The 18,042-nt window shown below is 34.6% G+C and overlaps 1 protein-coding gene across 1 annotated transcript; it reads left to right on the top strand.

Annotated features, from left to right (window-relative positions):
- Positions 1-221: 221 nt before the first annotated feature.
- Positions 222-4,195, top strand: LOC107762220 (fasciclin-like arabinogalactan protein 17). The gene is made up of 3 exons (XM_016580561.2): positions 222-1,783; positions 3,711-3,822; positions 3,934-4,195. The coding sequence occupies exons 1-2, from the start codon at positions 481-483 to the stop codon at positions 3,770-3,772; spliced, it is 1,365 nt and encodes a 454-aa protein (XP_016436047.2). The 5' UTR covers positions 222-480; the 3' UTR covers positions 3,773-3,822; positions 3,934-4,195.
- Positions 4,196-18,042: the final 13,847 nt, after the last annotated feature.

Raw genomic sequence — 18,042 nt, 5'->3', positions numbered from 1 at the left:
CTTTTTAACCTGGTGTCCGGTATTCGACGTGGGATTCGACTAAATTCGGATTTCGGGCCGAAAAGTTTTATATTTGGGGTAAAACACTTCCTAACAAAGGCAACTGAATACCCAGGGCTCGAACCGAAACCACTTTAAGAACGAAGAAGTACGTACCACTCCAACGCAACCTAATTGATTTATATGTGTCTTCACTTGAAGCCAAAGTCTCCAAATTCCAAATACACATGAGTGACAGAACAGAGAGAAAATAGAAAATAACCCTTGACCCTCCTAATTATTTATTATTCCACCAAACAACAACTACTTCTACTACCTATACACCTTTCCTTTACTACCAAAGAGGCAAACGCACAAACCCACAAAACACAACACGTTCTTCTACCGACACTCTCAGAACTCTCCTCACAGAGAAAGAAACTAGAGAGAGAAAACGAAACAAAACACATTCTAGTGAGAGAAAGCTCAACTCTTTTGGCCATGGATTTTCAGATCTATGGCGTTAGCAATCTCTTCATTTTCACTGTTATACTCCTTTTCTCCATTGCAGCTGCTACATTGCAAGAAAACCAAAATGCAACATTTGTAAAACCCACAACTTCAGCACCCCAAATCAACTCAAACTCCATTCTTGTAGCTCTTTTGGATTCTCACTACACTGAGCTATCTGAGCTAGTTGAAAAAGCCCTTTTGCTTCAAACACTTGAAGAAGCTGTTTCTAAGCATAACATTACCATTTTTGCCCCTAAAAATGAGGCTCTTGAACGTGATTTGGACCCTGAGTTCAAGCGTTTCTTGCTTGAACCTGGGAATCTTAGGTCGTTGCAAAATCTGTTGCTGTTTCATATGATTCCCGCTCGCATTGTTTCCAACCAATGGCCGGCGCGTGTGCACGCGACCTTGTATCCTGGAGATGAGAATGTAAATGTTGTGCAGAAGAACGGTGAGAAAATGGTGAGCAGCGCAATGATTATTAAGCAAGACGATATTATCAAACCCGACGGTGTAATTCACGGGATTGAGCGTGTGTTGATACCTAAATCAGTTCAACAAGATTTCAACACCCGTAGAAGTCTCCGGTCAATCTCCGCCGTGCTGCCCGAAGGAGCACCGGAAGTTGACCCGAGGACTCACCGGTTGAAGAAACCTGCACCCGTCCCAGCTGGCGCACCACCAGTGCTGCCAGTATACGATGCACTAGCGCCCGGGCCATCTCTGGCCCCGGCACCGGCTCCCGGCCCAGGTGGACCCCACCATCACTTTGATGGTGAAAGTCAAGTAAAAGATTTTATTCAAACACTCCTACATTATGGAGGTTACAATGAATTAGCAGACATTCTTGTGAATCTAACATCATTGGCTACAGAAATGGGTAAATTAGTATCAGAAGGGTATGTTTTAACTGTTTTGGCGCCCAATGATGAAGCGATGGCTAAGCTGACGACTGATCAGCTTAGCGAACCAGGGGCACCAGAACAGATAATGTATTACCATATAATACCGGAGTATCAAACGGAGGAAAGTATGTATAATGCAGTGAGGAGATTTGGGAAAGTGAAGTATGATACATTGAGGTTACCACATAAAGTTGTGGCTGAGGAAGCTGATGGTTCAGTGAAATTTGGGGCAGGTGAAGAAGGGGCATATTTGTTTGATCCTGATATTTATACTGATGGAAGGATCTCTGTGCAAGGAGTTGATGGTGTTCTGTTCCCTATTGAGGAAATTAAGGTGGCTCCTGTAGCTGCCCCTGTTGCTAAGGTTGTTGCAAAGCCAAGAAGAGGTAAAAATAATTCTACTAACTTTTTTACTCTTATCTAATTTGGGTTTTTCAATATTAGTGTAGTTTTTGTTTCTTTAATTGAATTCATTTGATTGGTTATGTGAGTATCACTTTGGAGTTTATTAGGAGTTGTTAATTCTTGAAAAATGGGAATTAAGTTAGCTTATTTAGTCAGTTTGCGGATGTTAAATTTTGCTCTTTTGATGTTAAAAATTGCATCTTTTGGGTTAATTTTGCTCTGTTGATGAATTCTAGTGAATTATCACAAAATTCTGCTTGATTTTTATTATAGGGAATATATATGGAGTCTTTCTGAGTTCTTGAATCTTAAAAATGGCTATAAGTGTAATAGATGAGGTTTTTATGTTTTTTTACCTTTTAGATTTTGCTCTTTTGATGTTAAATATTGCATCTTTCTTATGAATTCTGGTGATTTTCCCAAAATACTGTTTGATCTTTTTATTGATAAGTATGGAGTTCTTGATCGTTTAATGGCTGAAAATGGGGATAAATTGAGGTTTTTATGATTCTGTCTTCTGAATTTTGCTACGTTAAAAATTGTGTCTTTCTTAGTACGTAATTCTGGTATAATAAAGTGTGGTTTAGTTCCCTGAGTTGATTTTTGATGGTTGGTAAAAAGGACATGGCATTAGGCCTTTCTTGAAGCCAGTTGTTTGCCCAGTTTTTTCTGGTAAATTCTTGCACTTAGAACCTAAGCTACGTATCTAACTTTTGCACATGATTGAACATGTCATCTTTGCCCACATATTTATTAAAATTTTTCCTTAATGTTGAGGTAATCTCGTTTGGTATGCAATGTCCTAAGAATTAGGTAATATATGTGAGTTAAGATTTCATTGTCATCATTTTCTATTGATTAATTGGCTAGATTACTTTTGGTTACAAGAAGCCACAGGTGGTTGACATGGCAATTAAGTGTGCACATTATTAACACTTACAAACAGTTTTAGGAAATAGTAGGTGTGGCCTCTGTCGGTGAGACAAAACTAAAAAAGGAAAAAGGGGGTTTAGTTCTTTCCTTGCTGTAACAACAATTATCCAAAAACCATTTTGATGGAGTTAGTTTTTGTCAGGGAACTTTAGCAGGTTGAATTATGAGATGAGAAATGTGAAAAGGGAAAGGTTTCTTGGTCAAGGATTGGGTTAGGTAAAACTTATCTTAGGACTGGAATAATAATGGTTGCACACTTGATCAATAAGCCAAAACAGTTTTGGATGTGCTAAACCCTTAATCACTTGGGAAAAATGGTTATGATTATCGTGTTGAATCCTTAATCACTTAAGTCAAATCTTTAGTCTATGGTGTGACATAATCTACTAATTAGGGTGTGGCCAAGTGGGTGAAAATCTTTGCTCATGTCTTGAAGAATTCTCCGTGCTTGTGCTGGTGGAAAATAATGAGTCCAATAGAACAAATGAGGTGCGTGTAAGTTGGTTCGGACACCACCACCACCAATATCCCCGTATAATTCTACAAGTGGAGTTTGGGGAGGGTAGTGTATGCAGACATACCTTACCCCTACCCTGGGGTAAAGAGGCTTTTTCCGAAAGACCTTGCTCGAGGAGAAGGTTGGTTCGGACACCACTTTATGAAATGAATCTAGGGTGTGACATAATGTTAAAATTCCATTTCAGCATCTGTGGAACATAGCTGTACTCAATGATTATTCCTAACTTGAATGTAGAGACATCAAGACCAGCCTGTTTGTTGACTAACACTAGCCCCACCTGCTCTTTGTTTTTATCTTGACTTTACATGATTATCTGTCATGAATTGTTATCTCTTGGTTTAAACATAATTAAATTTATACAGTTGACATTAACCTTTTCTTCATATCTTCTTTACTTAAGTTATATTCCTTGTGAGTTGTCTAACATATTTGCCAACACTCTCTTTGTATTGCAGGAAAGTTGATGGAAGTAGTATGTGGTACACTGGGGTCATTTGCTTTTGCTAGTTGTCATTAAAATTTGTATACTGAGGATCTTCTGAAGATAAAGAATTGAAAGAAAGAATGGTGAGTGTCTCAAATATATGTATGAATTGTGATTTAGTTAGTCTACTTAGAAAAATAATAAGGGGCCAAAAAAAAAAGCTTATACCATTTTTTTTCTTAATAAAATGGCAGTTTTTAGGAGGGCTTTGTTGATGGTGATGATAAACATAAAGGGAAGGAGAAGTGCTTGCATTGGAATAGAATTTGGACCTAATCTCTACCCCTCCTTCCTAAAAGAAAGAAAAGGGAGAATATCATCTTTTGTCTTATTTTTGTTATAAATACTGTAATTACGTATCAATTTTTTCATTTGTATTTAAGTTTGTTCTGCCGACAGTGTTTGTATCCACAAATGTATCCCCAAAAAGGAAAAAAATAAATAATATTTTTGCAAGAGCATCATCTTTTTTGTACTCTCTTTGTCACGGGCGGTGTGCTTAGTTTTGGCCCTTTTTTTGATACCATAGCTTGTGAATTAACTATACTTTTTCTAGTTCTTTTAATATATAGACTATAGTAATATAATGAATGTGCTTTGTTTAGTGTAAAGGTCAAACTTCACTTGCCTTTCTTAAAGCATATGTATACAGAAAGTGTTCGCACCGAACAAATAGTAAATGTAAGATATGTTTTTTTTTGCATATAAAGTTCAATCATTTAACTATGCATAATTTATGTGAACTTATTTTATTGAGCACAAGTTTAAAAAAATAGAGAAGACTTTTAAATTTGTAGTGTAAAATGAGGCACATATATTTTGTGTGGTCATAAATTATTACATAAAAGTAAATTGTTTACAAATATTGAAGGAGGTCATTCTTTTTGGCACGAACTAAAAAAAATAGGTTTACATAAATTGAAACAAAGAGAATATATACTTTCACTCTATTTTGTGATTCTATGTGATAAACAAACTAATTAGGTATAAACATTGTGTGCGAATAAATATTTTTACTTAAGCCACCCCATCCTTTATTAGTATCGACTTAATTTTGTAACATGTAGCTTGAACATGATTTAAGCTTATGAAGCAACAAAATTTTAGCTAAACAAGGCGACAAATTGTTGTTATATGTCTTGTAACATTCCCAAGAATACTCCTTTCTGTTCATAAAACTAATAAAGAAATTGACAAACAAGAGACGATATAGTAATATTTTCATGTGAAAGGACTTGGGTGATAGTTTAATTCATTTGCCACTAAACGAAATTGTCATCTAACTAACCAAGCAAAGCACACATTAAACCTATTTATTCGTTTATTTCTAGAGCTTAAATATGTTCAGAGCCAAAACTAAATTATACATGGAAAAATTCGTGAGAAGTTGCGAACCAACCATCTAATTTGATGAGAAACCTTGTCAACTTCGGGGCCAAACGAGAGCAGAGGCAGGGGCGTACACAATTTTTTTTTATAAGCGGTGTCATCATTAAAAAATAAATATTATAACGGCATGAAAAATAAAAAATTAAGAAGAATAACACCAGCAAATTCGGTCACTCACAAGTTGTAAACTAAAGATGCTTTAAAATGTGCAAAAAAATCAAGGAGTGGATTTTGATCCCCTACCCTTTTAGGTGAAAATGGATGTGTTGACCATCAGACCAAGTACACTTGTTTATCCATTGGTGTCATTTTATTAATGTATTTGTTTTTTGGGTCCACTATTTATATGTGTACTTAGTAAGATTTTCTAGTGAGGTGGTGTTGGATGAAACCGCTTCGACTAACGTGCATCCGCCCCTCAGCAGAGGCAACAGGGCAGGTATTCCCAAAAAAGAAAGAAACCAAAACAACCAGGAAGGTAATAACGAGTAAGACTAAAATAATATTGATTATAAATTGAACTAAAGAAAGAATGTTAACTGTTCGACAACGTGAAAACTGCACGAGCCTTGTTAAGGACTAAAGTCCTTAATAAAAGCGACCCTAATCCCTCCCTAGCCTAGATCAAAGATCTTCGTGCCTTTTTTTTTTCCAGGCCAAAGTCAAGTTCGTTACGGTCAACAAATCAGCCCTGCATCATATTCGATAGCGATTCAGATCACCTCCCCAAGCTTGCCTAACCTAACTATGTGTGAGCAATCAATCGTGACAAGTTGACCGATCCACAATGAAATATCGATTAAATTGCTTTGAAGGTTGAGTTGTATGGCTATGCTTTTTTCCCGTCAGAGCAATACTTGAACATTATTAATCTGGCGTCTTCCTTAACTGTTGAAAAATTATGGTTTAGAACTTAATCATCAAATGAAAAAGTATACATTTGCAAAAAAGGAAATTGTTTAGTTTTTAAACAACTTTATAAAGAAAGAGGGAGGAAACAGAACAACATCAATTATTGGAACAAAACAAAATACAACTCCAAGTAATAGAGTAGAACAAGCGGCCGGCATGTATTTGCATGCTCCTTTTGATGGTGATTAAGTTAATGATTATTCACATTATTGATCAAAGGGAGAACCGAAACTGAGCTGGCCTTAATATGAAATTATTTACTTGTAAAAATAAGAACCAAACTTATGTACACTAATAAAAAAATTCCAATATTAACGTATGTATTTTAAGGTTACTTTACGTTTTAAGGTATCAAATTAGCTTATTATAAACAACTAGTTATATGTTGTTCGAAGTAATTTTGATATAATTTGTAAAAGCTTTTTGTACTGTTAGTATGCAAAAGTTAAATTATTAGAAAAATAAAATAAAGTGATATGGGGACTAAGGCAGTCAAACACCACCATCACACTCTCTCTCTGTCCGGCAAAGGCGGATGGAGAATTGCGTTTATCCTGATGCTTTTAACACATATCATAAATTTATGTGTAAAAATTTACTAAAATTACAATAAATAATAAATATGGATTCATAATTTAAAAAATACAATTTGGTTAAGAACCTTAAAAATCAAACTCATAAAACTTAAATTCAGGGTCAACCTGCTCCCAGATCCTATCACACCTATTGATTTCACTAGGTTATCTTTATCGTCATCAAAAGGAAGAGGAAAAAGCAATATTGGAGCCAGAAGTTTTATTAAGAAGTATCAAAATATAAAGAAATAAAAACACAAAAAAAATAAGAGGAACAACATTTATACATAGTGTATTTCCGGCGAAAGGATCAAATTGACAACTCTTAGCCTAAGGTAGCTCCAGCAATAGGAAGAAGTCTAGAAAGTTCCAAAGATTTTACTTATAATAGAATTTTATAATGAAAGTTTCATCATTTCATGTGCCTTGGAACTTTCAGCGGATCTTAGAGCAGCAAAATATTTTAAATGGACATACTTTCTTGTTACACACATAAATAGATTTTTAAATATATAGACATTAAATGAAAAATCTAATAAGAGAGAGTTCCACCTTTGTAGCCATTATTTCAAGTTTCTTTTAGCCATTCCTTCAAGTTGCCTCTACACGATGTAATTTACATTTTTTTTTTTACTTTCGAAAATCGATTTTACTAATAAGTATTTCATTTGAATGAAACTTAATTAATTGTTTAAATACAATTTAAAAAGTTTAAATTGATGCCAGAAAACTGTTATAAGCAAATAATTATTTATTTTATAATACTAAGGAGACAATGTTGATCATTTGAGTGAACATTAAATATTGTTGAATTGTATATGAATTTATGCAACAATATATTAGCTCATTAATATGTTTTATATCTCCTTTATGGACCCAGATATCCCGCAAACGCCTTCAATTATAATGTCTACCACTTGAGTCTGATTCCTGTGAGAATATGACCACTTACCACATGTCTATTTGACAATTACATAGGCGAATTCATAATTCAAAATAAGTAGTTACAAAATAAATGTGAACGTATTATATGCATATCTTTTTAAAAAATTCCTCGCATCATAGGTAGATATATAGTTCGAACTAAAAATAATGTTTTAGTTGAATTCACAGAACCCGTTCTAAATCAGCCTTTAAATATACAATTAGCTGGAACCATCAGTGTTTAATTTTAAAGGAGCAAAATGCAACTTCCAGTTAACCATTATGAATAGATGGAGCTGGGTGATAATTTTGAAGAAAATCCATCATGTCATACTTCAATAAGCATCGAGTACTCTTCATCCACTTCACATTTGTGGCAATGTTTGCGACTTGTTGTTTGAAGCTGAGCCGGTATTTATATTGAATCATTATCACTTGTTCTAATGAGATTTTAGTTATTCTATTTCTGTTATACGTCTTTTTGCCAGATTTGTATATGTTGCACGGGTTATTTGACAAGTGAGTAATTTTTAACTTAAAAATCTTATCACTATTTCTCTCAAGTTAGTCAAGATACTTACTGAGTACATGGAGTCGGCTATACTCGTACTATACTTCTGCATCTTGCGTGCAGATTTTGGAGCTGAGTAGCTGTGAAGACGGAGCTTGCATTGGAGATGTACCAGCGAATCAGATTCATGCTACCCTGTGTTCATGGTGTAGACATGTAATTTTTGACCCTCCCGAGATTTTACACATTTTAGCGTTTAAATATTTAGTTTAGGTCTAATATCACTATTTTAACTAATTTTGACTTTTTTACTTTATTTTATCACAAAAAATAAAAACTACAAAATAGTTTCCCTTTATTTAAGCTACTTGGTATTTTGCCAAGTTAATTGTTTTGATTTATTCTACTTTTGATAAAATCTAAAATGAAAAAAAAAGTCACGTTATTTAAATTACTAAGTTTTCTCAACTTTGATGCTATTTTAAGCCCTATCAAAAGAAAAGAAAAGAAAAAATATTTCCTTTAGTCCATATGTTAGAATACATTAAATTTTTCTGTATTTTTTATCTCTTATTTTTTTTTTTACTTTTGAATAACTAAAATTAGAGAAGAAAAGAGGGAGTAAATGAAAATTCACATGGCTAATACACACACGAATTCATCACTGTACACTTTTTTGATTTTCTTTCATCCACAGTTCGTCACTTTCATTAGCAGCATGTACCATCACATTTATTTTAAAATCTTCCCATTCTCACTTTTATATATTTTTGGTTAAATCTATTTGGAGGATAATTCATACATAGGATTTTTGATAAATTAACTCCCTCCGAGAAGGATAATATTCCCTGACCCCAATCCTCCTCACGTGATCTCACACACAAAAGCACACACCTGCACATATATAATCCATATGGCCGCGCACACGGGGGAAAAAAAAGGGACGAACCCTAGCAGCTTGGATAAAGAACGCCGTCGCTTCCTTCCTCGTATACCTATTCCTCTGGCTTTCCTCCATTAACGCTGCAGCAGCTCCACCACTAGCGTTAGGACACCGTCTTTTAGTTAGCAACAAAATCACCGAACTCCATAACCCAAAGCTAAGCTCCTCTGGTTCAGCAGCCACAAAATACCATAGTCAAAATCACCCCTGCTTGCCATTCAAATCATTTGAATTTTGAGTCAGTTGTCATAAAGCTCCGTCAATTCTTCTTCCAGAACACCAGATTTCGTTTTTGCCGAGTTGTATCGGAGTTGGGGATGTAGAAGACATTTGAATTTGCTGCACGCGATTCCGTCTGTGGTCTCCGATCCCGGTCGCTTCTCATACTGCCACTCTTATAATCGGAAAAGCTATCACCCTTTGAGTCGGCGTCGATTCGTTTTGAACTCTCCATTCAAGGTACCTATTTTAGCCCAAGGTTGAAGAGAACGTTGATTTATTGAGGTCCAACTCTTGCTCTGTTTCTCTAATCTCTTTTGGCTTGCTATCGGATCTTATAAATGGCTTGAATTTGAAATTGAATGTGTTATCTGTTGTTGGTTGTCCAAAGTACTTTGATGCCATGAATCTGAAATTTTAGTAGTTTGGATATTAATTCTCTGGGTGATCTATTATTGTTGATAAAATCTATATTAAAAAATAGTAAGAGTGCAAAATAAGATGAATGTGTCGTGGGATTTGGGGCAAACAAAATTAAAAGTGTTCTGGTCTTAAAATAGTTCTTGTTGTTTTAACTTTATTTGTTTTAAAGTCGCTAGGAGCATGCTTAGGCCGGCAACACTCGTGTAGGCAAATCTTAGGTTTTTTTTATTTCACTTTTAATTGAGGCGAGAAGTCGTTTCTTTTAGTTTATTATCCGAGAAATGCCCTGCGAAGTTTGTATATATTTTTATCCGGAGTATGCCCCGAAGTATTTGTATTTTGAGGCGAAAGTATAACTCGTAGTATTTTTTATTTTTATTTTTATTTTTCTTTTATTAGGTGGAGACGACCTCGAGCCTCTTGTGTGTTTATTTTCTTTTATGTGTTTATTTTTACCTCAATTTGAATATCTTAAAAGCCAACTAGATCGAGTACGCAACTGTACTAGTTACGGGACTCGGGGAATGCCTAACACCTTCTTCCCGAGTCAAATTAACCCCCTTATCCGAATCTCTGGTGCGGACTTAGTTTTGGAGTCTAAAGTGTTTTAAAAGAAAAAATCGTTTTTCTAAAAAAACGGTGACCTGACACACCAAAATCAAATGTCAGGTGGCCACTCTAAGTTAATCCTTTGAACACAAATTTTTGTCACTTTCTAATTAAAAACCCTTTTGAACTTCACAAATCTTTTTAATATTTTTAAGAAGGTTAGTGAGGTTGTGAAAAAAGGGGCGTGACACATGGTAGCTTAGGATTTCACTTCTGTTTACATAACTTTCAAACATATATTGTATTTATTCATTTCACAAGCTTTGTAAATTTAAATCACAGTGGCTCATGACTCGTATTACCAGTCATTGGGGTAGTTGTATCAAATTCTATTGCAATTTTATTAATATATTGATGATTTCTCAGTTTAGTAGTAACTTACACTGTTTGACTTACCTAGCGGGCGAGTTAGGTGCCATCACAACATTGGTGAATTTGGATAGTGACAGAAATCCGTTTTTATTAAATAGTTTTGAAACGTGTATTTAGAAGATAGATTAATAAGTCAATATATTAAAAGTTCTTAGGTTCAAGTACGCGCAAAGTGGCCAATGATAATAATCTATTATTTGCTCTACGTGAGATCAATTGAACTTGATGTACAATTGTTAAGATACTTGAACTTGAAGTGTATAATATGATGGTAGATAATAGGTATAGATATTATACACATATCGTGTTATGATATCAATACTATTATATTTTACGCAGTGTTTTAAAAGGTAGGGGCGTGAGGCGGGGTGTTTTACTTAATATGGAGCGAGGCAAAAAGTCTCGAGGCACAAGGCATAATCCCATCGATCTTTAAATTTTTTAATTTATAAATTAATAAAATAGCATAATATATAACACAAAAATATAAAAAGTACATTAAAATTAATAAAATTGAAAAGGATTAAATAAACTCATAGAAAAATCATCTAGCTTTGTTACAAATATTAATAATGCAATAGTCTTAAAGTTAATATGAGATACAAATCAATCATACTTAACTTTCAAATAATTAAAAAATTGTAATTTTTTAAAAGCACTTTAAGACTATTGCATTATTAATATTTGTAACAAAGCTAGATGCTTTATCAGTATTTTCCTGGAATGGAGGGCGTATTAAACTACACATTTTACCTCCCTAAAAAGTAAAATAACTAATAAACTTTATCAGTATTGTAATTTAAAATGTTATTCCTTCACAATTAAAAACAAAATTACTTTCAAATTTGAGAGACATAGAACTAATAGCCTGTTTGGTCAAGCTTCTCCAAGGCCAATAGCACTTTTTTTTTTCAAAGTTGATGTGTTTGACCAAGCTTTTAAAAAGAAAAAAAAAGTGCTTTTGAGTAGAAACAGAAGTAGTTTTGGAGAAGCAACAAAAATATCTTTTCCCCCAGAAGCACTTTGCTGAAACGCACTTTTGAGAAAAATACACTTAGAAATACTTTTTAAAAACTTGGCCAAACACTAATTTATGCTCAGAAGTGTTTTTAAATTAATTATCCCAACACAAACTGCTTCTCACAAAAAGTACTTTTGAAAAAAAAGCACTTCTCAAAATTAGCTGATTTTAGAAGTTTGGCCAAACACCTATAAGACATGAACACCAATGGCAAATGAAGATACAAATTTGGCTATCTATGCGCCAAGAAATATTCAAATAAAATTCACTCTCACGATGTTCAATTAAAATATATGCAATACTGTGGCGTTATCTGAGTTGCTCTCAATTTTTATATTCCTAGAGATGAACAGAATTTTTGTCATTCATTTGTTATAGAATTGTGAGGATCAACAAAGCTAAGTAGGGAATTCAACACATGATTTGTGTAAGAACCGTTGGACGAGCCCCGAGCATTGAGCGTTAGGCGTGTTCAAGACGCATAGTCCGTCGCTTGGGACATAAGCCTCATGGAACTAAGTCCTGCGGTTGAGCCTTAGGGCATTTTGATAGTGCCCCGGAAAGAGACGAACCCCAGGCGAGTTCTAGAAAAGCCTTTTAAAATAGAGATTTTACATAGGCATTGAAAGGAACATAGAATGAGAATGTTATATATATATATATATGGTCTTGCTAACATACTACATGAATTAGCAATGTACCCATTTTCTCTTTCTCCAAATTACACCTTATTTTCATGTTGTATATTCATTAACTACGAGGACACTTTGGTCTTTTTGATCAAAACCCAGCTAATTCCTCTTACTCTCTCTATTACCTGTTCTCTTCCTCCCCCGTTCTTTTGCCCTTATCTTCTTCTGGTTTGCCATGGATGATGAATCCCAAACCAACTAGCAGTAAGTTTTGAAGTTTGACTGGTTGATTGAAATTCAAGTAATAATTAAAGTAACTTTTTTCAGTAGTGGCAGAATTAAATGGTTGTAGTTTGATAATTGGATCTAGGAATCTAATAGAATAAAGTAGAACGATCCATCTCGATAATGGTTAGTAAATTCTAGGATTTACTCAACAATTGTTCGAATATGCAAACTATTGGCCTTATTTGATTACGAAGACGATCAGGAACAAATCAGTGTATCAAGAGCTTTTTTGTGTAGTAATTTGTTCTCTTATTTGTTATTAAAAAGTTGAAGGAAAATAGTACAGGTGTAATGAATATTTAACATAAATTTAATGTATTACCAATGCATTAGATATGGACTAATTTTGAGGTGAAGAAGAGATGGAATAGTTCCTTCTTCATTGAGGAAGAGAAGAGAAAAGCGACGGGGGGGGGGGGGGGACCTGGGACCATGGCTTTAGATTTTGAAGTAAAAAGACCAAAGTGCCCTTGTAGTTAATGAATATACAACATGAAAATAAAGGGTAATCTGGAGAAAGAGAAAATGGGTAAATTGCTAAAATACTACCTTCATGTAGTATGTTAGCAAGACCCATATATATATATGTGAAAGATCATTTAATTGAACGATCGCTGACAAAAACAAATTAAAATTAAAAATATTATAATAAATATGTGTAATTCATTATTCTAAACCTAGACAATTTAATCTTCTGTGCATGCTGCTTATACTATATTTGTATGTACTAACAATACAATTATTCATAAAACTTGAATGATTTATCTATCTAATACCAAAAAAATATGTATAGGAATTTAAAAGGTTAACTCATGGTGAAACTTAAACAAGATCTTCATATGCAATCTATTATAGAATATTAAAACAATATAATGGAGTACAGTCATGCAAGAGAATTTTAACATGGAATATGGAATAAATAATAGGCAAAATAATTCTAGAAAATTATGTTTGGGTTGCATATGTTCTAAAATATCGAAAATAATTTTATGAAGTAAAAAATCATGGACAACTTTAATAAAAATTATGGATTGAATGTAGGCAAGGAGTTTTCAGAAAACTATATTTAGAATAGTGATTCCAGACAATGCAAATGATTTAAGTAGAAGTTCTATCCAAAATACCATACCTACTAAAAAGTTTGAAGTTACATTATTTGGCAAATTCTGTCACAAAACTTACCTCAATAAGATTAAAAAGTAAATAGTAGAAGAATAGACTTTTTGTAGAAAGGTTCACGAAAAAATTAGCCAAAGCCTTACATATCTAACGAAGAGTGGTTGACCGAACAATTTAAGGAAATGACTATTCCTTTGTGCTCTCTCCATTTTGGGGGTTGGGATTCAGTCCAGTATTTTTTTGTCCAGTTTTTCTCAATAGACTTGTACGATGCTGCCACGTGTATTGGCAAAATTTTAAAGGCCAAGATGTTGTTGATATTTACAACTTACTTCAAATCCAAACAATGACTCTGTTTTTGGACCATTACGGGAACTTCCCGCGCCAGTGAATACTTGAACCTATAGTTCTAACTCCCGTTCTTCTTTTTCTCCTTTTATTAGTGTCAGCGTTTTTCTATCCCCTCTCCTTCACCCCTCTTCTCATCCCGCTACATTAATTTAGCAAGACTCTCTTCTCTTCTGCTTTTCCTTTTTTTTTTTCCTTCTTCAGTTCCAAGACAGTGAAATTAAGGGATATTCTTTTCTATGGCCTCATCTTTGTGGTTTCCTTTATTTTGCTTATAAAATAATTGGGATCGCAATACTTTCAAGGAAGTTTTTCTTTTCGTTTTTGCTCTTTTATCTAAAACTGTAAACTTACTGAGATTGTGAAAAAAATCTATGTCAAAGCAAGTTCAATAAACAAACAAGAAATAAAGAACTATTTTTAGAATTGAGAAAACCATCAAAATTCAACTTGGTAAGTTTTGAAAATGAATTCCGGAACTAGTTAAATCGGGGTCTATGTTGCCGGCGTCAGAAGTTGGCAAAATAAAGGGATTGTTGTTTGCTTTTGAAATAATAGAAAATGGATTTTAGAATGTGAAGAAGATCTTGGCCTTTAAATTTTTTGTTAACACATTGAGAAAAAACTGGACGAAAAAATATTGGAGGGGATCCCAACCCCCATTTTGGCTGCTGCAAAATTGCACTTAAATAGATAAGGCTCTATTTTAGAAGCCAACAGTTGGATCAGTAGTAATTTAAGTAGAGGAGATAAGAGTGGTTTTGTACGCATTGACTCCGGTTGCTAACTCATAATTTGCATTATCTACAAGATCAGGGAATTGGCAACTTCAAATTCACATCATCAGCAAAACTGTAATAATTTCTTCCAAATACAATAATTCCATAGAAATAATTGTACCAGTAATAAGGATTATGGTAATTATTTTGAAAGATAAAGCAGTTGTAACATCGGAATTTTTTTCTAATGTATCTCCCACTTGCTAGAAAAGTAGTCTTTCAGATTGAAGCAACGCTCAAACAAACTCCCATTTCTTTTAATTGCTCTTGACAGCGTATCAATGAAGAGACACTTCTTGGTAAGCAGGGAATCATATATCCAGTTGGCCTTCTCTCTGGAAAAGAAACAAATATAAACATAAGCAATCTTTGACTATATGCACCACAACTTCTTAATAGACTGACTTAAACATCTGTGGTCATTTGGCCAAGTGTCGTTCACCATTTCAAAAAATCTTGTAACATGAGGAGACCGGGAAAACGAAGACGAAGATCCATGCCTCAATGAATGTCTCTCAATATCATAATTGATCAAAGAGATAAGCTGTAATCTTGATTCATATTTTCTTTAGTAGCTACAAAAATTTAAAGCAAAAAGTTATAAAAAAATTATATACGTGAAAAAATTGAAATAATTATTATAAATTAAGTTGATTACAAATATATACCGAAGTCCTCCCATTCGAAATTATAAAGACGTACTTTGTCGTCCTTTCCATACATCACCCTTTGCTCAAGATTTCCATCACGTTGAACATTCCGATGTATATGCTTGAGACTCAGAAGTATTTGCCTACATAATTCAAAATAATAATTAAGCATTACATAAAACATATGAGCCGTTTTGATAAACGAAAAGCAGAATATACTTGCATTAAATTTTTTGTATAGCTTTCTTTAAAGTGTATATGTGTATCGTTATACTCATTCCACAAAGTATCATTGTTGTTAAAAAGTTTAAATTCTTTGTATAACATTTCAACAAAAAAAATACCTTGCTTACTGTGTAACGACTCGACTGGTCGTTTTGCTTTCTAGAACCCCGTTCCCCTAAATAAGACTTCTTGTACTTGCTTTTACTGATTTATGACTTGCAGGGATGGTCGGTTCGGGATTTGGAAGAGTTTGGGTTGAGACCGAAACACTTGGATCCTTAAAGTTGGCCTAAAAGACCAAGTTTGACTTCGGTCAACATTTTGAGTAAACGACCTCGAAATCGGGATTTGACGGTTCCAATAGGTTCGTATAATGATTGACTTGGGCATATGTCCGGATTGAGTTTTGGATGACCCGGGAGCGTTTTGGCGCCTAATAGAGAAAGTTGGTTCTTGAAGGTTTTTAGAAGTTCTTTAAATTTGGTTTAGAGCGGGTTTTGGTGATATCGAGGTCCAAACGGAATTCCGAGACCGAAAATAGTTTCGTAATGTCATTTAAGATTTTCATGAAAAATTTGGTATCATTCCGAGTGGTATAAGTACGTTTCGGCACATTGAAAGTAGATTGAAGAACTTGAAGTTCATAAGTTTGATTCAATTTGTTTTAGGGTGTGATTCTTAGTTTTAATGTTGTTTCGGGCGTTCCGAGGATTCGATCGGGTCCGTTTTATGATACTAAACTTGTTGGTAAGTTCGGACGGGGCCCTAGGGGCCCCGAGTGTCAATCAGATGAGGCTCAGACCAAGATGGAAAATTGAGCAAGAGCTGAAGCTCTAGTTGCTGTCAAAACCGCACCTGCGGTTGGTGAGCCGCAAGTGCGGTTGGAGCCTCGCAGATGCGGCCCAAGGAGAGGAGCCTAGGCTTCGCATATGCGCCCCTTGTTCCCACATAAGCGGACCACATAAGCGGATACCTATCTGCAGGTGGGCCCCCAGCTGGCCCAGCCCATTTCCGCATAAGTGGACAATCGTCCGCAGAAGCGGGACCGCAAATGCGGAAATTGCAGAAGGCAGTAAGTTCATTTAATACAGGACTCAAGCCATTTTCACTTATTTTTTCTCACTCTTTGGGTGATTATTGGAGCATTTTGAAAGGGATTTTCACCTAGCTTTTGGAGGTAAGTAATTCCTACCTATTGTGAGTTCAATACATTAATTTTGGGTAGATTCCAACATGAAAATTGGTAGAAATCATGGCTTAGATGAAAAACCTAAGGTTTGACAAGAATGAGATTTTTACCACGAAATTTATCATGAAACTTAGTGATAATCATATATTTATGGTCCTTAGGATATGGGTGACAACTTCCTTCGAAAATTTCCGGAATTCGGGCACGTGGGTCTGGGGGTAAATTTTAGGAATCTTGCCTTTGGGGTTGGGTAATCACTTTAATAGTTAAAATATGAACTTTTGAACCTATAATGATTGATTTTTACACTATTTGAATAGTTTTGGATTGTTCAGCTCCGGTTTGAGGGTTTGAGCGCATTCTTGAGTTTGAAAGTAGGCTTTGAAGCAAGGTAAGTCTCTTTTCTAACCTAATAAGAAGGAAATTTCCCCATCGGTGAACTTAATTAATATGTGGTTATTTTTGGGGGTTACGTACGTACGAAGTGACGAGAGTCCATACGTAGCTACTATTTCTGTTATATCCGGGTAGTTTTAGGTTAACACCATGCTTTGTGGACACCATTATTTGATTATATGTGCTAATTGTAATGAAAGGAATCAAGTCGAGGGCTTCCAATGATTTAAAAGCTTCAAGTTGAATTTTCTTCATTTATTTTAAAAAGAATCAAGAAAGGGTTATGATTTCAATGATAAAATTGTGTTTGACCGCGTCACACGTATGATTCGCAAGCAGGGATTATATTTTTACCGCATCGCATGTATGATTCGTGAGTGGGGTGAATAGATGCATCTATGGTTCGCGCCGTTCGACCCTCAACAGTGCACAATTTACTTTTATGTTGGATCGGGCTGAACGTCCTCGGTGGTATTTGTGTATGATAACATGATTGGAACTCCTTGTAGTTTGTGTGAATTGTCGCTTGAAAGGTCACCTGTTTTAAATAAAGATAATACCTTGACTTCTTAAATACGATGGAAGGATTTTTCAGTTATTATCCTTGTTTGAGCTTGTTGTTATCTACATACATTCTGATTTAAGAATTTGAACTTAATATTATTATATTGTTGGCCCTAGTAAGTGTCGGAGTCAACCCCTCGTCACTACTTCTTCGAGGTTAGATGAGATACTTACTGGGTACATATTTTTATGTACTCACGCTACACTTCTATACT

This window comes from Nicotiana tabacum, chromosome 5 (assembly GCF_000715075.1).
Source record: "Nicotiana tabacum cultivar K326 chromosome 5, ASM71507v2, whole genome shotgun sequence".
NCBI lineage: Eukaryota > Viridiplantae > Streptophyta > Magnoliopsida > Solanales > Solanaceae > Nicotiana > Nicotiana tabacum.
Note: the sequence above shows the minus strand (reverse complement) of the source record. Positions and strands in the feature narration are given on the sequence as shown.

Bases quoted from the DNA above. Each gene is read 5' to 3' on its own strand.
- LOC107762220 (XM_016580561.2), top strand. From the start codon at position 481: ATGGATTTTCAGATCTATGGCGTTAGCAATCTCTTCATTTTCACTGTT. The intron at 1,784-3,710 runs GTAAAAATAATT...TTTGTATTGCAG, and splicing joins TGTTGCAAAGCCAAGAAGAG to GAAAGTTGATGGAAGTAGTA.